General features: G+C 46.3%; 1 protein-coding gene across 4 annotated transcripts in view; it reads left to right on the top strand.

Moving 5' to 3' along the window:
* LOC143286085 (phosphoenolpyruvate carboxykinase, cytosolic [GTP]-like) overlaps window positions 1-20,754 on the top strand; it is a 37,501-nt gene extending 16,747 nt beyond the window's left edge. For all 4 annotated transcript variants that reach the window (XM_076593661.1, XM_076593662.1, XM_076593663.1 and 1 more), the window contains 9 exons: window positions 868-1,013; window positions 3,971-4,155; window positions 7,500-7,706; window positions 10,534-10,721; window positions 12,463-12,679; window positions 13,666-13,873; window positions 15,980-16,179; window positions 18,070-18,356; window positions 20,087-20,754. In XM_076593661.1, coding sequence (XP_076449776.1) covers window positions 868-1,013; window positions 3,971-4,155; window positions 7,500-7,706; window positions 10,534-10,721; window positions 12,463-12,679; window positions 13,666-13,873; window positions 15,980-16,179; window positions 18,070-18,356; window positions 20,087-20,260 — 1,812 coding nt within the window. In that variant the 3' untranslated portion in view covers window positions 20,261-20,754. The remainder of the gene's footprint in view (window positions 1-867; window positions 1,014-3,970; window positions 4,156-7,499; window positions 7,707-10,533; window positions 10,722-12,462; window positions 12,680-13,665; window positions 13,874-15,979; window positions 16,180-18,069; window positions 18,357-20,086) is intronic.
* Window positions 20,755-25,000: the final 4,246 nt, after the last annotated feature.

Raw genomic sequence — 25,000 nt, 5'->3', positions numbered from 1 at the left:
TATCATCATCAAACACCATAATTGCCACTGCATCATTATCATCATCAAACATCAAATCAGCATCTTATGATTATCATCTTCATCACCATTTCACCATTATCATCAAACACGATCATCACCATCTCATAATTATTGTCATAATCAAACACCATCATCACCAACTCATTATCATTATTATCATCATCGCACACCATCGTCACCATCTCTTTATCATCGTCAAACGTAATCAACATCACCATCTCATAATCATCATCGTCAAACACCATCTTCACCATCTCATCATCACTATCATCGCCATCTCATCATTATCATCATCAAATACCATCAGTGGAGTGGTGGCCTAGAGGTAACGCGTCCGCCTAGGAAGCGAGAGAATCTGAGCGCGCTGGTTCGAATCACGGCTCAGCCGCCGATATTTTCTCCCCCTCCACTAGACCTTTAGTGGTGGTCTGGACGCTAGTTATTCGGATGAGACGATAAACTGAGACCCCATGTGCAGCATGCATTTAGCGCACGTAAAAGAATCCACGGCAACAAAAGGGTTGTTCCTGGCAAAATTTTGTAGAAAGATCCACTTCGATGGGGAAAAAAAACACATAAAAAACTGCAGGCAGGAAACACACACACACACACACACACACACACACACACACACACAAAGGTGACGCTCTCAGTGTAGTAGCGACGCGCTCTCCCTGGAGGAGAGAAGCAGGATTTTCACACACAGAGAAATCTGTTATGACAACAACAACAACAACAAAAGTAATACAATACAATACAATCATAACCATATCATGAATATCGCCAGCAAAGTCAAACATGATCATCATCGTCGCTATCTTTATCCTGACCCTAATCCTCGCCCAGGTCCGGCACTACGTGGAGGAGCACGCCAGGCTGTGTAAGCCCGAGACGATCCACATCTGTGACGGGTCGGAGAGAGAGAATGAGCTGCTGCTGTATGTGCTGCAGAGGGACGGAATCCTGAAACGGGTGTCCAAGTTTGAGAACTGGTCAGTGTGTGTGTGTATCTGGACGGACGGACGCACGCACGCACACACACACACGCATACGCACGCACGCACACGCACGCGCATACGTACGCGCACACACACACACACACACACACGTACACAAAGACAGAGAGAGAGAGAGAGAGAATAGCTGAAAGCAGACTCTACTGCGCAACAGATGTTGAGGTATATCCTTTCTCATCCATGACAACCTGCATTCAACATACCATTTTGCGGGTAGAACTAAATAGCCATGAAGCGGTATTCATAGACAGGTATCACCACACACAAACACATACACACACACACACACACACACACACACACTTTCTCATTCCTCTCTTAATCACTCACTCACTCCCGCTTTCACACACACACACACACACACACACACACACACACACATATATATACAGATCCCGTCAAAAAATGTCTGAAATAATATGACTTCCTTTCGTGGTTTTGTTTCTTCTTTGCTGCTTCGTCTTCTGTTTCTGCTTTCATCTTTTCTTTTCTTTTTCTTTTTTTTTCGTTTTTTTTTTTTTTTTTTGTTTTTTTTAAGTTTTTCCTGTTTCTTATTCTTGTTGTGGTTGTTGTTGCTGTTGTTGTTGCTGCTGTGGTTGCTGTCGCTGTTTTTGTTATTGGTTTAAACTTTTTTTTTTAAATATCAAGAAACAAGGTGAAATACAGCGTTCAGTTCAGAAAACTTGAGCAACAACAAGCCTGAGCTTATATCGTGCTCGTTCATCTGTAACAAGCAATACACAAACGCAATGGCGAAAATACACACATTATTTGATTATGAAAAGAAGGTTGAAGTGCAAGACAAAACTGTTTTTGTTATTATTGGTGCTACTGCTGTTGTTGTTGTTATTGCTGTTACTGCAGCTGCTTCCATTATTGTTGTTGTTTTTGTTTTGTTTTTTTAGTCTCCTTCTTCTCCTCCTCCTTAGTTATCAGAATTCAGTGTTTCTCTGTGTTTTTGCCCAGTCTTCTTAAACAAAAAACAGTTCTGACTGTCGCTCCAAAAAGGTGACATAACTGTCAGCCTACTGCTCATTATCGCTTTCCGAGAAGTTGCATACAGGTTTAAAAAACGAGGAAAGAGAGGGGGGATGGGGCTGGGAGGGGGGGGGGGCGAGGGCACGAAACAACAAACACAGGAACGTTCTTTAGATAAGGAGAAGAAGAAGAAGAAAAAAAAACTTCCACTGAACAAACAGCAACATGCTTTGCCTGTGTTATGTACATAAAACGCCGTGACAACAGCTTGATAGCAGCCCGCGTACCAAAGTCTTGCAAGTGGAGCGAGCAAAGGTTACACGGAACGTGTTTCTGTTGTTTGTAAGTAGTTCTCAAGGCCTGACTAATCGCGTTGGGTTACGCTGCTGGTCAGGCATCTGCTTGGCAGATGTGGTGTAGCGTATATGGATTTGTCCGAACGCAGTGACGCCTCCTTGAGCTACTGAAACTGAAACTGTTAGTTTACATTGATGCTGACAGAAAGAAAACTCCATTAGCAGGCCCTATTTCGAGTGTCAGTGAATGGAGAAAAGTCCCGTTGTTAGCGTTTTATCAGTTAGAAACCAGAGTGACCGATGCAGAATCGGTCAGGTGTTGGACTTGTGAGCCAGCGTTCACCAGTAATAGGAGTTCGAAGCCCCGTTTCGGCGTGTTGTCTATGAGTACCTGACTTCGGTCGGGGAAGGTTGGAACAGCGGAAGGAGAGGTTTGGGCCCCGCCTACGTAGGCTGTAAAGGGCTACGACACCTTTAGTTTGTCGAAAGATAAACTTCGGGCGACTGTACAGAAACACAATGCCTCGTGAAACTGTGTCAGAAAAAAATAAAAGGATGAGTGAACGAAATGCATATACTATCATAATAGAAGAACGAAATTTAACAGACATCCATAGTTACAGGCGAACATACCACTATGGGTTAGAAGCGAGAACAGACACCAACCCAATCCATCGATATCTGTAGAGTGAGTGAACGAGAACATACACGAATTCTGCTTCGCCTTTCCCCCTACACCCTTCTCAAATCCAAGATTGATTTTTGCACTACATATCTAAGTAGTAGGCTTTCATTTGTAACCAGTGTGTGTCTCTGTGTGTGTGTGTGTGTGTGTGTGTGTGTGAAATCTGAGATTTATTTTTGCTTCTCCTAACCCACTATATATATTTCAGTTGTAGGTTTTCATTTGTAACCAGTGCGTCAAATATAAGATCTACTTTTGTTTCTCCTAGCCCACTACATATTTCAGTTGTAGGTTTTCATTTGTAACCAGTGTGTGTGTGTGTGTGTGAAATCTAAGATTTATTTTTGCTTCTCCTAGCCCACTACATATTTCAGTAGAAGGTATTCATTTGTAACCAGTGTGTGTGTGTGTTATTTCCATCAACTATGTATTTACCCACCATTGTGTTAGGTGTGGGAACCAGTGTGTGTGATATTTCAATCAGATATGTATTTACACACCATTGTCCTGGGTGTGCGAACCAGTGTGTGTGTGATATTTCCATCAGATATGTATTACCCACCATTGCGTTAGGTGTGGGAACCAGTGTGTGTGATATTTCCATCAACTGTATTTACATACCATTGTGTTGGGCCGGGAACCAGTGTGTGTGATATTTCCATCAACTGTATTTACATACCATTGTGTTGGGTCGGGAACCAGTGTGTGTGATATTCCCATCAGCTATGTATTTACACACCATTGTGTTAGGTCTGGGAACCAGTGTGTGTGATATTTCCATCAACTATGTATTTACACACCACTGTGTTGGGTGTGGGAACCAGTGTGTGCGATATTTCCTTCAACTATTTACACACCATTGTGTTGGGTGTGGGAACCAGTGCGTGCGATATTTCCATCAACTATTACACACCATTGTGTTGGGTGTGGGAACCAGTGCGTGTGGTATTTCCATCAAATGATTGTCTCTCCAGCTGGCTGGCCAAGACAGACCCTGCGGACGTGGCCCGAGTGGAACGCCTGACGTACATCTCGACCACCCTGCAGAGGGACACCGTGCCCACCCCCAAGCACAGCGCCCGCTGCCAGCTGGGCAACTGGATGTCTCCCGAGGACATGGATCAGGAGCTCAACATGAGGTTCCCCAACTGCATGAGGGGTGTGTAGCCATATTGTATATATATATATATATGTGTGTGTGTGTTGTGTGTATTTTCTCTGTGCACAAAATTTGCCGGTAGAATGGGTTCCTGGTTTTAATAACTTTGGACTTCCCCCAATATATATATTATCTCACACTAGCAGAGAAGTGAAAACTGGAAGGGCCCTTGTATGAAGAAGCTGTCATACGGCAAAACCTTGCTGCAATTTCATTACGTTTTAAAGGCATGCCATGACTACTGTTGTTCTGATAAATTGATATAGATATATATAGGAAAGGTTTGCAAATGACGGCTAGCAACAGCCATGCAGTAATCAACGGGTTTGTTACTCAGTTGTACCTGACTACACACCGGAAACACTCACGTTCTCTCTCTCTCTCTCGCTCTCTCTCTTAAGCAAAGAGAAATTCCTCACAGCTCGACAAGGACATTTCTTTTGTTAACAATATGTCTCTTAAACGCCACTGTTAGTAGAACACTGAAGATTGTATCAGAATTTCACATAAAGTAATAGTCTTAACAATTTCTTAAATCTATAATTGCAAACTAACCAGACGCGGTGTAAGGGAGCCAGTTAATAATGAATAATAATCTTCAGGGGACTGAAAGGAATTCTTGGTAGCGAATCCCAAGATTAACAAGAGAGGCAAGGCCTTCAAGACTCACTTGTGATACACTTAAAAAAATAATTCCAAGCTTTTTATGTACTGAGTATAATTTCAAAATGTAATGTTTAAGATGAGAAAGATCAGTTTAAAGCAAATTAACTCCCCTAGCATTACAGAGTAATTTCCTTTTTTTACTATCTGCACCAAAACGTTTGCAAAATAAATAAAATGTCCATGCTTAGCAAAAGAAGTTCCTGTTTGAACAGAAAATGATAATAATGACTGCTCTTGTTGTTGGGTCAGAATATCAGATCAAAGTGCCAAGTTTAGAGAATACAAAAAATATAAATATAACAGTAAATGCAGTTTGCATATGATTAGGCTTCATTTTTTTTTTTTTTGTGCCCATCCCAGAGGTGCAATATTGTTTTAAACAAGATGACTGGAAAGAACTGAATTTTTCCTATTTTTATGCCTAATTTGGTGTCAACTGACAAAGTATTTGCAGAGAAGACGTCAGTGTTAAAGTTTACCACGGACACACACACACACACACACACACAAACACACACAGAGAGAGAGAGAGAGAGAGAGAGAGAGAGAGAGAGACAACCGAACACCGGGTTAAAACATAGACTCACTTTGTTTACACAAGTGAGTCAAAAACTGAAAACCGCATCTCAAGCCAGAAGGGCTCATTGGATAATTTATTATATTCTATAATAGAGTGAGTAATAAATCCTAACCCAGATGTCTTAGTTTTCCATGCAGAAGTGAGAGAAGAATCAGAAAACAGTCTTGATTTAGCTTTTAACCTTAAAAACCGTTCAGTGCCAGAGAATGATTTGAGGGTTCGGGGTTAATATATTGTTAAATACTCCAGCTCAAAAAGTATACGAGATGCAGAAAGGAAAAAAACGTGATTTGTAAATGAAAATGAATGCGGATTCTGAATCTAGGCCTTTTTTTTTCTAAACCCTATTATATTGATTTTAAATAACTAACTATGCATTTTAGAGTGAAGACAATACTTTTTGTGCAATAAAAAGTCTGTTTCCACCGCCACAGAAATGGCATCCAAAACGAAAACAAAGTACAAAATAACATGCCTGTTGTCAGACACCCCTACTGCGCCCTCACTGTCTGTCATTAACGCCTTCTCAGGACGGGCGCAATAGCCAAGTGGTTAAAGCGTTGGACTGTCAGTCTTAGGGTCCCGAGTTCGAATCACGGTGACGGCGCCTGGTGGGTGAAGGGTGGAGATTCTTCCGATCTCCCAGGTCAACATATGTGCAAACCTGCTAGTGCCTGAACCCCCTTCGTGTGTATATATGCAAGCAGAAGATCAAATACGCACGTTAAAGATCCCGTAATCCATGTCAGCGTTCGGTGGGCTATGGAAACAAGAACATACCCAGCATGCACACCCCCGAAAACGGAGTATGGCTGCCTACATGGCGGGGTAAAAACGGTCATACACGTAAAAGCCCACTCGTGTGCATACGAGTGAACGTGGGAGTTACAGCCCACGAAGAAGAAGAACGCCTTCTCAGTGCTGTCGTCTGATTGGACAGATGGACCCTAATGAGTGTCGAATGTTTGTGTCAGTTTCGTCACTGATGTTGTCTTTATCTTCGCGTTCAAACGCATCTTCACACATAAGACATCCATCTCTATCGTTATACCTATCCACAGTCATTTGCACAGCCTGCATAGTTTTGTGTAAATCCGCTGACTGGGACCACTATCTTTCCAGGTTTAAAGTTTCCGATCACTTTGTTGTTGTTTTTTTTGTATATGAGGCAAACCCCCTTTTCACACACACTCCACGTGGTCCAATTATCAAATAAGAAACAGATCTTCTACCTGACGTATACCCATCAAAATCGGTGGGTTTTTGTGTTTTTTTTTGTTTTGTTGTTGTTGTTGTTTTTTGTTTGTTTTGGGTTTTCTTTTTGTAATCCAGATGCATCAGTTTAAACCTTCAGAGTCTGTTTACCTTCACTGAACCTAACTGCGATGGTGAGAAATTACGGAATAAATGCAGGACGTCAGTGAACCACATGTAGGTACCGGGAAAGCACTTTGTGTGGGACGTCAGCTGACGCCTATTCGGCACGGAACGGCTTAAAAAAACAAACAAACAAACTACTTTGCGCTTGGGGTGGGCGTGGGTAGGGGTGGGGGAGTGGGGGGGGGGTATCAGTAGGGGATGTGAGTTTACAAATCACCTCGTATTATCCATTTTGTTCCCCCCCAGACATGCGATTTACATGCACATTAAGCGACAGCTGTTTCGCACAGTATATTCTTCAGGCGGCTTGCCCACCAGGCGCCGTTACCGAGATTCGAACCCGGGACCCTCAGATTGAAAGTTAAACGCTTTAACCACTCGCCCGTCTGATTTTATTCTATTCTATTCTATTCTCTCTTCTTTTTTTTTTCTTCGTCACATGTCACTCTGTGTTATTTCATTTCGTTTATTCTACTCTCCATTTTCCTCCTCCCCTTCCCCCACGCCCCATCCCACCCCCACCTCCCCTTCCCCCACGCCCCATCCCACCCCCACCCCTCCCCTTCCCCCACGCCCCATCCCACCCCCCACCCCTCCCCTTCCCCCACGCCCCATCCCACCCCACCTCCCCTTCCCCCACGCCCCATCCCATCCCACCCCACCTCCCCTTCCCCCACATGCCCCCCCCCTCACCCCCCACCTCCCCACCCCCACACAGGCCGCACGATGTTCGTGATCCCGTTCACCATGGGCCCCGTCGGTTCCCCGTTCTCCAAGATCGGTATCCAGCTGACGGACTCTGCCTACGTGGTGACCAGCATGAGGATCATGACCCGCATCGGGGACAGCGTCCTGCAGGCCCTGGGCGATGACGGGCCCTTCGTCAAGTGCCTCCACTCCGTAGGCAGGCCTCTGCCCTTGACAGGTGAGAGGTTTGAGGTGTGAGAGGTGGGGCAGGGGGCAGAATGGTTAAGACGCCTATCTGGGTGAGAGGAAGGTGGTGTGGATTGCTTAAGACGCCTCTATGCTAATTTGTATTTATATTTGAATTTTCTTTTCATCACAACACATTTCTCTGTTCAATTCGGGCTGCTCTCCCCAGGGAGAGCGCGTCGCTACACTACAGCGCCACGTGGTAGAATGGTTAGACACCTGACTGCTAATACAGTCTAGGAGGCTCTGGGTTCGAATTCTGGTCTATCTTAACCTTTCTCCGAAGTCGGACTGGAAAATCGAACTGAGCGTCTAGTCATTGGGATGAGACGATAAACCTAGGTCCCGTCTGCAGCACCCATGGCAACATCAGTGTTGTCCTCTAGTTTCAGTTTCAGTTTCAGTAGCTCAAGGAGGCCTCACTGCGTTCGGACAAATCCATATACGCTACACCACATCTCCCAAGCAGATGCCTGACCAGCAGCGTAACCCAACAACGCGCTTATCAGGCCTTGAGAAAAGGAACGGGGCCAGATAGCGCCAGGGGAAGCTTGCACAGAACTGCGAGGGTTCAACCTTTTTCTAAGTAAGAGAAATGTTTGAGTCACATCAAAGTATCCCCTTAGCCAGGCCGGCCCCAAAATAGTGCCAACCACCGGATTTTCCCTGCCGAAACCCGGGACTGAACCAGGGACCTTTAGATCTTCAGTCTAACGCTCTCCATACGAACGGCGAAAGAGACGACGTTAACAGCGTTTCACCCCAATTACCATCATCAAAATATTGCAATCGGAAGGCTCTCATACTGAAGATGTAAATGTTGACAAAGAAAACCACAATTCTGACGACGGAAGCTAAAGGTTGGGTCATTCAGACACCCACTGGACATCCGAGGGGTCTGTGTAGAGGAGAAGAGAGGACTGGCCGTACTGAGTGAGCTAACGCTGTCCCAACTGAGCTGTTTCGGCTGTCCTCTAGGAAATATTATATCGTAAAAATCCCCTCTGATAGGCACACAAATATGTTTTGGTATGCACTCCAGGCCTGACTAAGCGCGTTGAGTTATGCTGCTAGTCAGCCATCTGCTTAGCAGACGTGCGTGGTGTAGCGTATATGGCTTTGTCCGAACGCAGTGACGCCCCCTTGCGAAACTGTACCTGAAACTGAAACTGATGAGAGTTTGGTGGGAAGTGGGGAGAGGATAAGAGAGGGTTGTGCATGTGTGTATATGGAGGGAGGGAGGGAGGGGGGGGGTGCGTGTCAAGGGGAGGTGAGTGGAGGTGGATGTGAACCTTTTTTGCTGTCTGAGAGACCCCAAATAACCTTGACTGTTTATCACTGACTGGGACAACACAGGGGCAAGCTGACTAGACGCTGTGATGTAAGGTGTCTTAAACTTGAGCCAGGTCTGCTTGAATCATGCGGCTGCTGCTGCTGCTGCTGTTAGTTGTAGATCGATGATGTGGCTGAAACTTTACTACTACTACTACTACTGTTGCTGCTGCTAGTTGTAGATCGATGATGTGGCTGAAACTTTACTACTACTACTACTACTGTTGCTGCTGCTAGTTGTAGATCGATGATGTGGCTGAAACTTTACTACTACTACTACTACTACTGCTGCTGCTGCTAGTTGTAGATCGATGATGTGGCTGAAACTTTACTACTACTACTACTACTACTACTACTACTGTTGCTGCTGCTAGTTGTAGATCGATGATGTGGCTGAAACTTTACTACTACTACTACTACTACTGTTGCTGCTGCTAGTTGTAGATCGATGATGTGGCTGAAACTTTACTACTACTACTACTACTACTGTTGCTGCTGCTAGTTGTAGATCGATGATGTGGCTGAAACTTTACTACTACTACTACTACTGTTGTTGCTGCTGCTGCTACTTCTACTATTACTGGTGTTGCTGCTTCTGCTACTATAACTTCTGCTGCTGCTCCTCCTCCTCTTACTACTACAACAACTATTACTACTACGACGGGGCACATGCTTGTCTGTGTATTGTGTGTCGTACTTGAATGTATGTATAACTTTTATTGTGAACACCATGGTACGTGTGAGCGTCAGTCAGCGTTAATACTATCATAACCGCTACTGCTACTGGTCCTGCTTCTACTACTGCTGCTGCTGCTGCTACTACTACTACTATTGCTGCTGCTGCTGCTGCTGCTGCTACTTCTACTATCACTGCTGCTACTACTACTACTATTGCTGCTGCTTCCACTATCACTGCTGCTACTACTTCTACTACTACTACTACTGCTGCTGCTGCTACTACTTCCACTATCACTGCTGCTGCTACTACTACTACTACTATTGCTGCTGCTGCTGCTGCTGCTACTTCTACTATCACTGCTACTACTACTGCTGCTGCTATTGCTCCTGCTACTACTACTACTACTAGTGCTGCTGCTGCTGCTGCTATTTCCACTATCACTGCTGCTACTACTACTGCTGCTATTGCTGCTGCTACTACTACTACTATTGCTGCTGCTGCTGCTGCTACTTCCACTATCACTGCTGCTGCTACTACTACTACTGCTGCTGCTGCTGCTGCTATTTCCACTATCACTGCTGCTACTACTACTGCTGCTATTGCTGGTGGTGGTGGTGGTGGTGGTGGTAATGTTGCAACTACAACTACTATTACTGCTATTGCTGCTGCTACTGTCACTGCAACTACTACCAACACCAACACCACAACCACCACCACTACCACTACTACTACTACCACTACCACAGCTACCATTACAACTACTACCACAACAACTACTGCCACTACAACTGCGAATCCACCCTGACAGGCAAGCTGAACAACAACTGGCCGTGTGACCCCAAGATGCTGATCGTAGCCCATCTGCCTGAGAAGAACGAGATCTGCTCCTTCGGCAGCAGTTATGGGGGCAACGCCCTGCTGGGCAAGAAGTGCTTGGCGCTGCGCCTGGGTTCCATTCTGGGCTACCGCGAGGGCTGGCTGGCTGAGCACATGCTGGTGAGGTGTTTGGGTGGTGTGTGTTTGGGGGGGGGGGGGGGGGGGGGGGGGGGGGGGGGAGAGGGGTTGGAGTGGATGATGGTGGGCGTGTGTGTGTGTGTGTGTGTGTGTGTGTGTGTGTGTGTGCGTGTGTGTGTGCTTTCTGTTTGCTTGTTTTTGTTTGGTGTGTGTGTGCGTGTATGCTTTCTGTTTGCTTGTTTTTGTTCGTTTTGTGTATGTGTGTAGGGAAGGGGGGTCTGGAGGGGGGGGGGGGGGGGGTCCTGTGTGTGCGTGGGGGGGAAGAGGGAAGGGGAGGAGACGTTGGGGAGATAATATTTTTGCTTCTTTGTCGTCCTTTGTTCGTTTTGTGGGGCTAGGGGGGATGGGAGAGATTAGCTGGGATGGGAGGTGGGTGAGGTGAGGACAGGTAGTTTGTGGGGTGAGTGCGTGTGTGTGTGTGTGTGCCTGTGTGAGTGCGTGTATCTCTGTGTGTGTGTGTGTGTGTGTGTGTGTGTGTGTGGTGAATGGATCATCATCACCTTCAAGACAATGAATCTTCCCCCCCCCCCCCACAGACCCTGTGCACAGAGTGCATCAAAACAGGGCAGATGCTGCACATGGCCACAATGATGACAATGATCGTGACAATGACTCTTCTTCCATGGGTTTTGAATTCCACGCCGAGACAGAAGAGTGGTGCTGTAAAGCCGACCACGATGATGATGACGATGGTGGTGGTGGTGGTGGTGATAATGATGGTTATTATGATGACGATGTTGATGATCATCATCAGCAGCAGCATGACGGGTGCAATAGCCGAGTGGTTAAAGTGTTGGACTTTCAATCTGAGGGGCCCGGGTTCGATTCTCGGTAACGGCGCCTGGTGGGTAAAGGGTGTACATTTTTCTGATCTCCTAAGTCCACATAATGTGCAGACCTGCTAGTGCCTGAACCCCCATCATGTTTATCTGCACGCAAAAGATCAAATACGCACGTTAAAGATCCTGTAATCCATGTCAGCGTTCGGTGGGTTATGGAAACAAGAACATACCCAGCATGCACAGACCCGAAAACTGAGAATTGCTGCCTACATGGCGGGGTAAACGAAAAAAAACGATCATACAGGTAAAATTCATATGTCTGTCTGATTGTGTATGTGTGCTTGTATGAAATCCGATCGAATGACACAGGAAACGAATGATGAGCACCCAGCAGGCCAGCCGTCAGTCGGCTCTATCCATGTTGGCAGCCTGTTGTGCAAATCACCCCGTGTTTCTAAAGTGTTTAGAGCTTGGTCTTTGACCGAGGATAGGCGCTGTGTCAGTGTCCACATCATCATCATCATCATCGTCAAATAACACTGACCTGAGTGGAGTGATGGCCTAGAGGTAACGCGTCCGCTTTGGAAGCGAGAGAATCTGAGCGCGCTGGTTCGAATCACGGGTCAGCCGCCGATATTTTCTCCCCCTCCACTAGACCTTGAGTGGTGGTCTGGACGCTAGTCATTCGGATGAGACGATAAACTGAGGTCCCGTGTGCAGCATGCACTTAGCACACACGTAAAAGGATCCACGGCAAAAAAAAATGGTTGTTCATGGCAAAATTCTGTAGAAAAATCCACTTAGATAGGAAAAACCAAATACAAATAATGTAATGATGATGATGGTTGCGGTGGTGAAGGTGATGATGATGATGATGATGATGATGACGATGACGATGATGACCATCACCATGACAACGCCCCTCCCTGCCATGCCCGCAGATCCTGGGCATAGAGAACACCAAGACGGGAGAGAAACGCTACGTGGTGGCTGCGTTCCCCAGTGCCTGCGGCAAGACCAACATGGCCATGATGAAGCCCACCCTGCCCCACCTCAAGGTCACCTGTGTGGGCGACGACATCGCCTGGATGAGGTTCGACCAGCAAGGACGTCTCCGGGCCATCAACCCTGAGAACGGATTCTTCGGCGTCGCTCCAGGTATGTGGTGTGTACACGTACATAGAGAGAGAGGGGAGAGTGGGGGGGGGGGGGGGGCGGAGGAAGAGACAGGAAAAAGAACAAACAAAGGACTGACAAAATGGACAGGGAAAACCATGTGCAGAGACCTAGACTTTCTCACACAACTGACAGACCTGGAGGAATCTGGTGAACACTTCTTCTATGCGGCGCCCCAGTGAGTCTTTACATAGCTCAGAAGAAGAAGAAGAAGAAGAAAGATGCTTGTGGTTCTTACGTTTAGTTTAACTCACTCAGTACGGCCAGTCCTCTCTTCTCCTCTACACAGACCCCTCGGATGTCCAGTGGGTGTCTGAACGACCCAACCTTTAGCTTCCGTCGTCTGAACTGTGGTATTCTTTGTCAGCATTCACCTCTTCAGTATAAGAGCGTTCCGCTTGCAATATTTTGATGATGGTAATTGGAATGAAACGCTGTTAACGTCGTCTCTTTCGCCGTTCGTGTGGAGAGAGTTAAACAATATTTTGATGTCTGCACTGGCCGAAGGGACAGAGGGCTGGATTCTCGCCCGAGCTTCCTCTGTTCGATTCCCGGTTTCGGTACACCTGGTGGGTTAAGAAGGAGATTTTTTTTTTCTCCGATCTCACAGGTCAGCGTACGTGCAGACCTGTTAGTGCCTGAACCCTCTTCGTGTGTATAAGCATGCAGAAGATCAAATACACACGTGAGAGATTCTGTAAACCGTGTCAGTGGGTTATGGACACAACATTATACCCATTCACATCCCCGAAAACGGAGAGCATGGTCGTCTGTATGGCGCGGTAAAACAATCACAATACAACTAACTACCACATACCCCCAACCACGACACAACAACAACAACAACAACGCAACTCATCCTTGTAAAAAGTAACACTACACGTTGTAAAAAGTAACACTACACGTTGTAAAAAGTAACACCACCCGTTTCGCCCCCCTTGCCCCCTCCCCCACCCCCACCTCAACAGGCACGTCGCACAGGACGAACCCCTACGCCATGGAGACCATCGAGAAGAACACCATCTTTACCAACGTGGCCGAGAGCAGTGATGGCGGGGTGTTCTGGGAGGGCCTTGAGGAGGAGCTGGCCCCGGGCATCAAGATCAAGTCCTGGCTGGGCGATGATGACTGGAGCCCAGAGTCCAGGGACAGGCCTGCCGCTCACCCCAACTCCAGGTGAATTTTTTTTGGAGGGGCATGGGGGCAGTTGGCGGGGTGTGGGGGGAGGGAGGGAGGGAGGAGGATTGTTAAGATGTGGTCGTGTGAGGGACATGTGTTTGTGTGGGGATCCGGGAATTTGTTTGTGGGGGAGTGTGTGTTTGTGGGGGAGAGTGTGTTTGTGGGGGAGTGTGTGTTTGTGGGGGAGAGTGTGTTTGTGGGGGAGTGTGTGTGTGTGTGTGTGTGTGTTAGAGAAAGACAGAAAGAGAGAGAGAGAGAGTGTGTGTGTGTGTGTGTGTGTGTGTGTGTGTGTGTGTGTGTGTGTGTGTGTGTGTGCAAGAGAAAGACAGAAAGAGAGAGAGAGAGTGTGTGTTTGCAAGAGAAAGACAGAGAGAGTGTGTGTGTGTATGTGTGTACGGGCGAACATGTCAGCGGGTGAGCATTTTTCTGTGTATGTGTTTCTGCTTGTCTGTATGCGTCTGTGTGTGTGTGTGTGTGTGTGTGTGTGTGTGTGTGTCAATGTGCTTGTTACTGTTCGATAAAAGGTGATTTGTGGTAGTGGTGGTGGTGGTGGTTATGATAGTGGTGGTACGGATGGTATTTGGGGGGGGGGGGGGGGCGGGAGGGGGTGTATCTGTGAGTCTGTGCATGAAGAGAGCGAGAGAGGGAGTGGGGGAGAGGGAGGAAGGGGAGACCTCCCCTATGGGAGACACAAAAAGAGAGGCCCAAAAAAGGTTGAAACTAACATCCACTGTGTCCAGGGTCCAGCATAGGAAGGCGGGGCCCAATCCTCTCTTTACTCCCAGTTAACCCTTCTCCGACCGGTGATGTGCTTATCATCTCCTGGATGGAGGGAGGAAACTAGGAGTAAAAAGTGCCTTTCACAAGGACACAACACCATGCCGAGACAGTGTTCGCTGCTGATCGATGCTGGAGGCCCCCGTTTCGGCATGGTGTTGTGGTCCTTGTGAAAGGCACTTTACTTCGATTTTTTTTTTTTTTTTTTTTTTTGTCACTCCACCCAGGTGTGAATGGGTATCTGACTTCGACTTGGAAAGGCTAACAGAAAACAATGGCAGAAGGAGAGATCTGGGCCCCGCCTTCCTATGCAGAGTCCAAGACACAGTGGGACATTTATGAATACGTTACTGCCCCGATGGACAGCGGTAAAAAAAAACAAAAAAAACGACAGGACATTCAACACAATATTCTTACTCTGGGTGCCTTCTTTTCCTCATAGATGATTTGTGCATACAACTCTCACATTAACTCACTCAGTACGGCCAGTCCTCTCTTCTCCTCTACACAGACCCCTCGGGTGTCCAGTGGGTGTCTGAATGACTCAACCTTTAGCTTCCGGCGTCAGAATTGTGGTATTCTTTGTCAACATTCACCTCTTCAGTATAAGAGCCTTCCGCTTGCAATAGTTTGATGATGGTAATTGGGGTGAAACGCTGTTAACGTCGTCTCTTTCGCCGTTCGTATGGAGAGAGTTAATGCCTGACCAGCAATTTGGGCCTGGTCAGTGTGCGTTGGTCAGGCATCTGTGGTTTTTTGTTACTGTTGTTGTTGTTTTTAACGTAGATGTGTAGCGTATGTGAATCAATCCGCTTGCTCTAACACCTCCTAGAAACTGAATCCGCACACATCATCAAACATAACACGAAAAAAGTTTTTATTAGCTTTTTTTTTCTTCTTCTTCTTCTTCTTCCTTTTTTTTGGGGGGGGGGGGGGTGGGTGGGGGGGTTGTTTTGTTTCTGAATATTTTCCTTGTGAATCTATGATGACTGAAGAACGCGTAGGTGTTCGGGCTTTTCATTCATTTATATTTCACTTGTATCTTTTTTTTTTAAAAAGTACTTTTTTTCTCACCTGAATGTTTTCCTCCCACATGATAATTGACGTGTGCGTGGTGTTCAGGCAAGGGTGTGTCCGTCACTCAGTCCTTTGTTTTCATTTCGCTTTGGGTTTTTTTTGTTGACGAGGAGTTGAACTGATGAACCAAAAGAAAAAAAATTGTTTGAATTGCCTGAAGCCGACAATTGCTTTTAGTTAAGTCTGTTGAATTGAATTGGAGTGAAGTGAACTGAACTAGGTTGAACTGAATCGTTTTTCGGCCTCCAGGTTCTGCGCCCCAGCCTGCCAGTGCCCCATCATGGACCCAGCCTGGGAGGACCCCGAGGGGGTGCCCATCGACGCCATCATCTTCGGGGGGCGCCGTCCCATAGGGGTGCCTCTGATCTACGAGACCTTCAACTGGGAGCACGGCGTCTTCACGGGAGCCTCCATGAGGTCCGAGTCCACGGCTGCTGCTGAGCACAAAGGTATATGTTGGCTGGGGCACGGACACTGGAGATACACTGATTATGAATGCTGATATTGTATTAAATACAGCTTTCCATATCTAATGCAGGAATCTGTGAAATGCCGTGAATAAACTGTCGCTTTGTCTGGTGGATTGAACCCGTGGTCGACACGGTTGATCTTTTGAATCATTGCGTCCCTCCACTCATAGGGTTGGGGTTGGTTTTTTTTCCTTTCTCGGGTATAACATGAAAGTTTCGGTTTCAGTTTCAGTAGCTCAAGGAGGCGTCACTGCGTTCGGACAAATCCATATACGCTACACCACATCTGCCAAGCAGATGCCTAACCAGCGGCGTAGCCCAACGCGCTTAGTCAGGCCTTGAGAAAAAAAAGGTTGATAAATAATAAATAAGTAAATAAATACATAAATAGATAAATAAATAAATAAATAATAATTACAATATGAAAAAGGTAGTAATAATAATAATAATAAATAAGTAAATAAATAGACAACAATGATGATAAATAAGCAAATAAATGTAAAACATGAAGACACATACACCCACACATGCATAACAGATATGAGCCAAACATGCAGTTTCACAGATATGAAAGCACAGTCAAATACACATAAACGTACATGAGCCCCAACACACACACACACACACACACACACACACACACACACACACACACACATTACCCTGCACCTCCTCTGCCCCCCTCCTCCACACACTCATTTCTAGGCTACGTATCACATGAAAGGAAAGTCCTCTCTGGTCTTCGCTTTCTGTGCAAGACAGCCAACAACAGCACAGTTGGGCCCTCCGTGCATAATGAACATTACCACGTGCGGAGACCGTCGTTCACTGTCTGTCGTTTACTTTCCAAGTTTCAGATTCAGTTTCTCAAGGAGGTGTTACTGCGTTCGGACAAACCCATATTCGCTATACCACATCTGCTAGGCAGATGCCTGACAGCAACGTAACCCAACGCGCTTGTCAGGCCTTGAGTGCATGCATATATATGTTTGTGTACATATCAGAGTGGATTTCGTTTGACATAATTTTGCCAGAGGACAACACTCTCGTTGCCATGGGTTCTTTTTCAGTGCGCCAAGTGCGTGCTGCACGGGGGACATCTGAAAGACCCCAGACGCTCACTTTGATTTTCCAGTCAAACTTGGGAGAAAGGGTGAGAGCGGGATTCGAACCCACGCCCTCACGGACTGTCTGTATTGGCAGCTGAGCGTCTTAACCATTCTGCCACCTTCCTCCTTTCGAAGTCAAAGCGGAAATGCTCTGCCCATCAACTACCGGAAACCGCTTCGCCTGTTACTCATTGGGTGTGCGGAGGAAGTTGACTGTCTATGAGATATTGGTGTCTAAGGCTGAGGGGAAGTTTTGCTGGTTGGTTGGTGGTTGTTTTTGAAAGCTGTTTGACAGTTTGTCACCCCCTGTGGGATGACGGGGGTCTTTCAGTATCAACAGCCTCCCTGCTTTCTATAAATTCTGTACTGGGTAATTTCCTCTTTGTCTGTTACTCGCTTTGCTTTGTTTCTGCCTTTTTTTTTTCTTGTTTTCACCGTTCTCTGCTTTTTCTGCCTTCCCAGTGCATTCCCCTTTTACTTTCTCCGGCAGGCCTCGGCACGGTTTGTTATCGTTGGTTTTTTTTTCCACAGTGTCTGATCATTGCTGTGCCGTTTGTATTGATTCTCTCATGCGTTTAGGAAGTGATATCGTAAACACTGTGATGGGCACTAACTGTCCATTCTGAAGTGTTATTTGCCTGATATATGATTTCCTTTCACAACCACAACCCCAACCCCCTCCACACACACACACACACACACACACACACACACACACACACACACACACACCTTCACACTGATGTGGTGTTCCCAACAGCTAAGCTGATCATGCATGACCCCTTCGCCATGAGGCCCTTCTTCGGCTACAACTTCGGGGACTACCTGCAGCACTGGCTGTCCTTCCAGGACAGCACCAAGAACCAGCTGCCCAAGATCTTTCACGTCAACTGGTTCCGCAAGGACAAGAACGGCAAGTTCATGTGGCCAGGCTTCGGGGACAACTGCCGTGTGCTGGACTGGGTCATGCGCAGGGTCAAGGACGAGAGTGTGGCCCAGCGGACCCCTGTGGGCCTCGTGCCCAAGCCGGGCTCTCTGGACCTGAGTGTGAGTCTCTGCATGTTCATGTGTATGTTGACTTGAGCTTACATCTGTGGTCTAAAGTCAAGCCTATGTGCTTCAGTAACGTGACAATTAAGCATTATGATTTTGACTGTTGATTTGATGAAGCCTTACCAGCACGAAAGTATGTCATCACAAGTGACTGAGAACGTTGATGTTTTAATGAGTTTTTTGCATTCATTATCAGTTGTTTTGCTTGTAAGATCAACGACTTCTCTTTTACGAAGTCCATTAAGTAATTTTCTGTAACTGTATTTAGATATTTGTTTCAAATTTCACCCACCCCCCTCCCTCATGCCCGGTTTCCCGCAACTGACCATTTATCCCCATCCCCCCTCCTCTTCTAAACGATAATACTCAAATGTATACAACAATACTCTTAACAAAAATGTCTTCAGTCACCGATATGTATGACGGGACATTAAACCAAATTCCTCCTCCTTACAGTTTGGGCAACAGCAAAGTGAGTGGCTGTATAATCCTTTTCTCCGCTGCAATGGGGATTCATTTACAGCTTAGTCTTTTTGTGAAGGACTAAGATTCTCGAACTGGGAGGCAAGTTTGAACTGGCTTTTAGTGCTGCAGCCTTGGGGGGCTAGTTGCCCTTTGGGGCCCATCCCAACACCGCTGATTTTTCTAAAGCCTTCTTGGCCGAGAGAGTGGGATGTAACCAGGGCAAGGTTTTCTCCGCAGAAATGAAATTCTCGCCCAGAAAGTCGGGGCGGTAGTTTCGTTATTCTGTTGATGCGAGGTTTGCCTGGTCTGACCCGCCGAAGGGCTTTTTGTATGGGGGTGGGGGTGGGGTGGGGTAGGGGTGGGGGTTCCAGGAGGAAGGCGGCAGAATGGTTAAAACGCTTATTTGCCAGTATAGTTCCCGTGAGGGTCTGGGTTCGAATCTCGGTCTCACCCTTTATCGCAAGTTTAAATGTAAATTCAAACTGAGCGTCTGGTCGTTGAGATGAGACGATGAAGCGAGATCCCACGTGCAGCAGGCATTCTGCGCGATGAAAAAGAACCCATGACAACATTGGTGTTGTCCTCTGGCAAAATTCTGTAGAAGAAATCTACTCCAATACGTGTCAGGTACACTAATATATATGCATGCACTCAGGAAATGACTAAGGCGAGTCTATGCGGGGTTGTGCTGCTGGTCAGGCATCTGCCTGGCAAGATCTGGTGTGGCGTATAAGGAATGAAATATTGTCGGAACGCAGTGACTCCTCCTTGAGAAACTGAAACCGAAACCCTTCAGAAAAGGGCGCCCAGACAGAATTTCGGTTTGAGTGTGTGTACTAACTGTCTTGGCTATTCGGTGCGTGTCTGAATCGTCTGGTGAGTGGTCGCTAACTTCACAGCTCGTGTAAATCTGTTAATGCGAGTTTTCTTCTTGTTCTGTTCATCCGTTTTTGTTCTGTGTGTATGTGTGTGTGTGTGTGTGTGTGTGTGTGCGCGCGCGCGCGCGCGCGTGCGTGACTGAAAAAGATTGGATGACACAGGGAACGATTGTTGAGCGCCCAGTGACAGCTGTCAGACAACTGTACCCAGGTAGGCAAACCTGTTGTGCAAATGACTTGTGTTTTGGGTGTGTTTTTTTTAAGCGATTAGAGCTTGGTCTCTGACCGAGGACAGGAGCTATATAAGTATCCATACCATCATCGTCATCATAATCATCATCATCATCATAATCATCGTCGTCGTCGCTTTTATCCCCCCAGGGCCTGGATGAGACCCAGCTGGACATGGAGACCCTGATGAGCACGCCTACCGAGTTCTGGGAGAACGAGGTGAACGCCATCTACAAGTACTTCGACGAGCAGGTCAACGACGACCTGCCTCAGGCCATCATGAAGCAGCTGAAGCTGCTGGAGAGCCGCGTGTTGGGCCACTGAGGGACTGCAGAAGACCCTGGGAAAAGTCCACCCGGTTTTGTTTGTTGCTGTGCGTTCCTGGAGGATATGACAGAGAAAGAGAGGCAGAGGGATTTAAACTGTTAGGGATGGGAGGCAGAGAGAGAGACAGAGAAAGAGAGAGCGATAGAGAGGGAGAGAGAGGGAAGGTGATCAGGATTTCTTGTGTTGTAGAGAACATTTTCGTTTGTGTTTTGTTGTGGTTTTGTTGTGGGTTTTTTTGTTTTTTTGTTTGTTTGTTTGGTTTTTTTTTGGGGGGTGTTGTTTGTTTTCGGGGAAAGCAATTTGACAGTCTGTGAGTATCTCTGTCTTTGTTTGACACTGTCTTCCTGTCTTTGTCACTGTCTTTCTGTCTTTGTCACTATCTTTCTCTGTCCCTGTTTCTGTATCTATCACTCTCTCTGTCGCTCTCTCTCTCTCTCTCTCTCTCTCTCTCTCTCTCTCTCTCTCTCTGTCTCTCTGTCTGTCTCTCTCTCTCTCATATCAAAGTCTTCAAAGTGGAAAAAAATTATATTTATCTCTTTTTTTTTCTTTCCTTTTTTTCCAACTGTGTTCTAACAGTACTTCTTCCAGATATCGGATTCTATTGATGATTGTGTTTTGTCGTCTGTGAACTGATAACCGCAATACACGGGGGACGCAAAAGTGAACAGATAAGATACACGTTCAAACAAAATCCTTTCCATTTTATCATTCCACGGTTATGACAAGTTGAGGGAGAGGGTTGAGGGCAGAGGAAGGCTGGGAGTGGCGGAGGAGGAGGAGGGGGTTGAGGGGGGGGTAAAGGTGAGATTTTGATTGAGATGTCAAAGAGACTGGGCGATACGTGTGATTATGATTGTGGTGGTAAGGGAATGATGTAGGTTTGTTCGTGTGTGTGTGTGTATGTGTGTCAGTGTGTGTGTGTGTCTGTGTGTCTGTCTGTGTGTCTGTCTGTCTATTCGTCTTTCTTTCTTTCTGTCTGTCTGTGGCTGAATCTCTGTGTGTGTGCATGTGTCTGTGCCTGTTTGTATGTGTGAGACACACATACACACACAATACTTTTTGTTTTACAAATCATTATCTTGGCCTGTTACTGACACACACACACACACAAAATATTAACACTTTTCTTTTGTTCGGGGGTGGTGGGAGGGGGTGAGGGGGCGGCGGCGTAGGGAGAGGAAGGGTGGGGAGTTGAAGGGGGGTGGGAGGCTATCAGTGCTGCATACAAAAGAATGGCAAAGTGCCCTTCTCCGCTTTTTAACCGTCAACCACTGTGTGGTTATATCCCCTTCCCGCCCCCTACCCCTACACCAACCCCCATTCGCACATCACCCTTCGACACCCCTCCAGGTTTTTTGTGTTTTTGTTTTTGTTTTTTTCCCTAACTCATCCTTTATCTTCAGCCTTTTGACTCTTTTCAGACACCATACTCGTGTCTTCCATCCTAAAGGTCTGTCTTAACGCGGCCGTGGTAGGTGTGTGTGTGTCCCTAAAGACAAACACTGTCGCTGAACACGTAAAGAGGGTATTGTGAAGAAGAGGTACCGGGCTTGTCACTGAATGTTTAAAAAGAAAAGCTTTGTGTTTGGTCTCTTAGGTTTCTCAGTAAACACTCTCTGCTCGTTAAGGACAGATTTCCTATCAAGGACACCACCTATTGCATGGCGTTAAGTTTTCGGCAAATTAAGCGGAACGTTCGTTTTTACAGGTATGATTCTTGTGAGGAATTTAGGCTTCTGTCCGTATTTGTCTTTTCTTTCATGTCGCCGCTTTCTGTGGATGTGCAAGGATCTACTGTCATTGTTAATCGTCTTGATCATTGCACGGAATCACAGTGCCATAGATAATAATTATGTATGAGCCACACAACCCAGGCAGTATTCGGTGTAAAACGTAAACTGTGTTAAGTGTGTACCATAGTGGAGATCTAAGTGAACGTCGATTTATACAGCTAGGAATAAGATGCTTTGAGGAAATAAACGTTGTGGCTTATGAAAAGATTAGATTAATTATTTTCTTTATATTTTCCGTTCTCCTTCGAGCGTCTTCTTCTTCTTCTTCTTCTTCTTCTTCTTCTTCTATTATTATTCTTCTTATTATTATTATTATTGCTGTTGTTGATGTGTTGTTATGAATCATAATATATAGGATTTGCATGTGTGTCACTAATGTGTTAATAAAGAGCGTGAAACAATTGCATCCTTTCTCTTCTTTGTGGACCATCTCGTTCCTTTATGTATTTGTGAATGCTGATGACTTCTATTCTACGCCACATTGTGGCCATGACCCCAGGTAGTCGCTTTCTCTGTATCTATCTCTTTGTCTTCCTCTCCCTCTCTCTCTTTCTCTTTCTCTTTCTTTCTCTCTGTCTTTGTCTCTGTCTCTTTCGCTCTCGCCCTCTCTCTCTCTCTGCCCCATTCTTTCTTCTCCCCTTCCCTCTCTCTCCTTCTCTCTGTCTCCATCCGTCTCTCTCTCTTTCTCTCCCTTCTCTCCCTCTCTGTTTCCCTCTCCCCATTTTCTCCCCCTATCGCTCTCTCTCTCTCTCTCTCTCCCCTCTCCCTCTCCCCCTCTCCCTCTCCCCCCTCTCTCTCTTTCTCTCTTCTCCTCTCTCTCTCTCTCTCTCTCTCTCTCCCCTCTCCCTCTCCCCCTCTCCCTCTCTCCCCTCTCTCTCTTCTCTCTTCTCCCCTCTCTCTCTCTCTGCCCCATTCTCTCTCCTCCCCTTCCCTCTCTTTCCTTCTCTATGTCCGCCTCCGTCTCTCTTTCTTCCCCCCCCCCTCTCTCCCCCTCTCTCTTCTCTCTTTATCCATCAGTCTCTCTCTCTTTCTCTCCCTATTTCCGTCTCCCCCTTTCCCCATCTCTCTCCCCCTGTCGCTCTCTCTCTCTCTCTCTCTCTATCTCCCTTTGTCCTTTCCCCACCCCACCCCACCCCACCCGCCTCTCTCTCTCCTTCCCTCTCTCCCTCTCCCTATCTCTCTCCACAACAAACCCACACAATGCATTATTTTCACACGAAGAATGGTATCAAGGTCGATAATTATCTGAATCGTAGACGAAGGATTGAAACAGGTGATGATTTCCCTAATTAGTAGGCAGCCAACTACATTCACTGACATACCTCTTAAAGTAATGTCTAGCGAGCAAATGGGCACGTTATCAGCGACAGACTGATAACACTGATACATTACATCGCTACAAGCAACATCATTGTTACTGATGGAACAACAGCTGTTTCATACCTTGATACATAAGGCCAAAGAGAATGCATCTGTTGACAGATATAGTATTGTCAGCAACTTCATAAACAGAACCTATCAATTGTTGAAAGCAACTTTTATACACAAACATAAATCCAAGAGCAAATTCACGTGTATACATTGATTGACACATTATGACAAGCAACCTGTTACATCGATGCATTACCCATGGCACACAGTGGTGTCGACTAACGCGTTTTGCAAACGAGACGAAACACTAATACACTGCCAAGCGCGCGCAGCATTCGTATTAATCACTGGATACCTTGTCGCTGTCTGCTTCACTTTTTGATGCGTCGGGTTAAGGTTAAAAGGGGTTATCAAAAGTCCATTGTGGCAGTGAATTCATGCCTGCTATGCCTCTCTCTCCCCCCTCTTTTTTCTGTCTGTCTGTCTGTTTCTCTGTCTCTCTCTGTCTCTGTCTTTGTCTCTGTCTCAGTCTCTCTCTCTCTCTCTCTCTCTCTCTCTCTCTCTCTCTCTCTCTCTCTCTCTGTGTGTGTGTCTGTCTGTCTGTCTGTCTGTCTGTCTCTCCGTCACTCTCTGTCTGTCTGTCTGTCTCTCTCTCTCTCTGTCTCTGTCTGTCTGTCTGTCTGTCTGTCTGTCTGTCTCTCTCTCTCTCTCTCTCTCTCTCTCTCTCTCTCTCTCTCTCTCTCTCTCTCTCACACACAAAATGTAAATAATTTAATTGTCAGATATCTTCATGCAAAAGTATGCAGAATGATTTTGGACAAGCGTGTACTCAAGGATGTATACATGTTTGAAAAAAAAAAAGAAGAAGAAATAACGGAGTTTTATTCATGACTGAAAATATTGTTTTTCTTCAGTCTACTTATGCACACCAATGCACGGGTTTGAGGGTTTGTTTTTTCAAGACGATTCCAGAATATCAGAAATTGCCCGGGGGTCTAATAATTATGTGGGGAGGTGACCGTGGCAAGGCGTTGGACTTCTGGTCCGGTGTTCACCAGTGATCAGGGTTCGAGGCCCCCGTTTCGGCATGGTGTTGTGTCCTTTGGGAAAGGCACTTGACTCCGAATTTCCTCACTCCACCCAGGTGTAAATGGGTATGTGACTTCTGTTGGGGAAGGTTAATACGGCGAGAAGATAAGACTGCACGAGCTGTAGACACGGTGGATAGGAATTCACTGTTCCCCGTGAAAGTAAAAGGATATGGGATTTTTTCAATTAGATATACATGTGTGTGTGTGTGTGTGTGTGTGTGTGTGTGTGTGTTTTAATATGTAGTCATGACTATTAGCCCCAACACTCGGCTTATATCACAGATTGACATAAGTTTACATTTGGGCCAACAGCAAAGTGAGAGCTATATTATCAATGGTTTCTCTAGTCAATGGGAAACCATTTACAGCTTAGCCTTTTGTGAAGGACTATGACTCTCAAACTAGGAGGCAAAACTGCACTGGCTCTTAGTGCTGCAGCCTTGTGGGCTAGTTGGCCTTTGGGAACCATCCCAACGCCGACT

Source organism: Babylonia areolata, chromosome 9 (assembly GCF_041734735.1).
Source record: "Babylonia areolata isolate BAREFJ2019XMU chromosome 9, ASM4173473v1, whole genome shotgun sequence".
NCBI lineage: Eukaryota > Metazoa > Mollusca > Gastropoda > Neogastropoda > Buccinidae > Babylonia > Babylonia areolata.
Note: the sequence above shows the minus strand (reverse complement) of the source record. Positions and strands in the feature narration are given on the sequence as shown.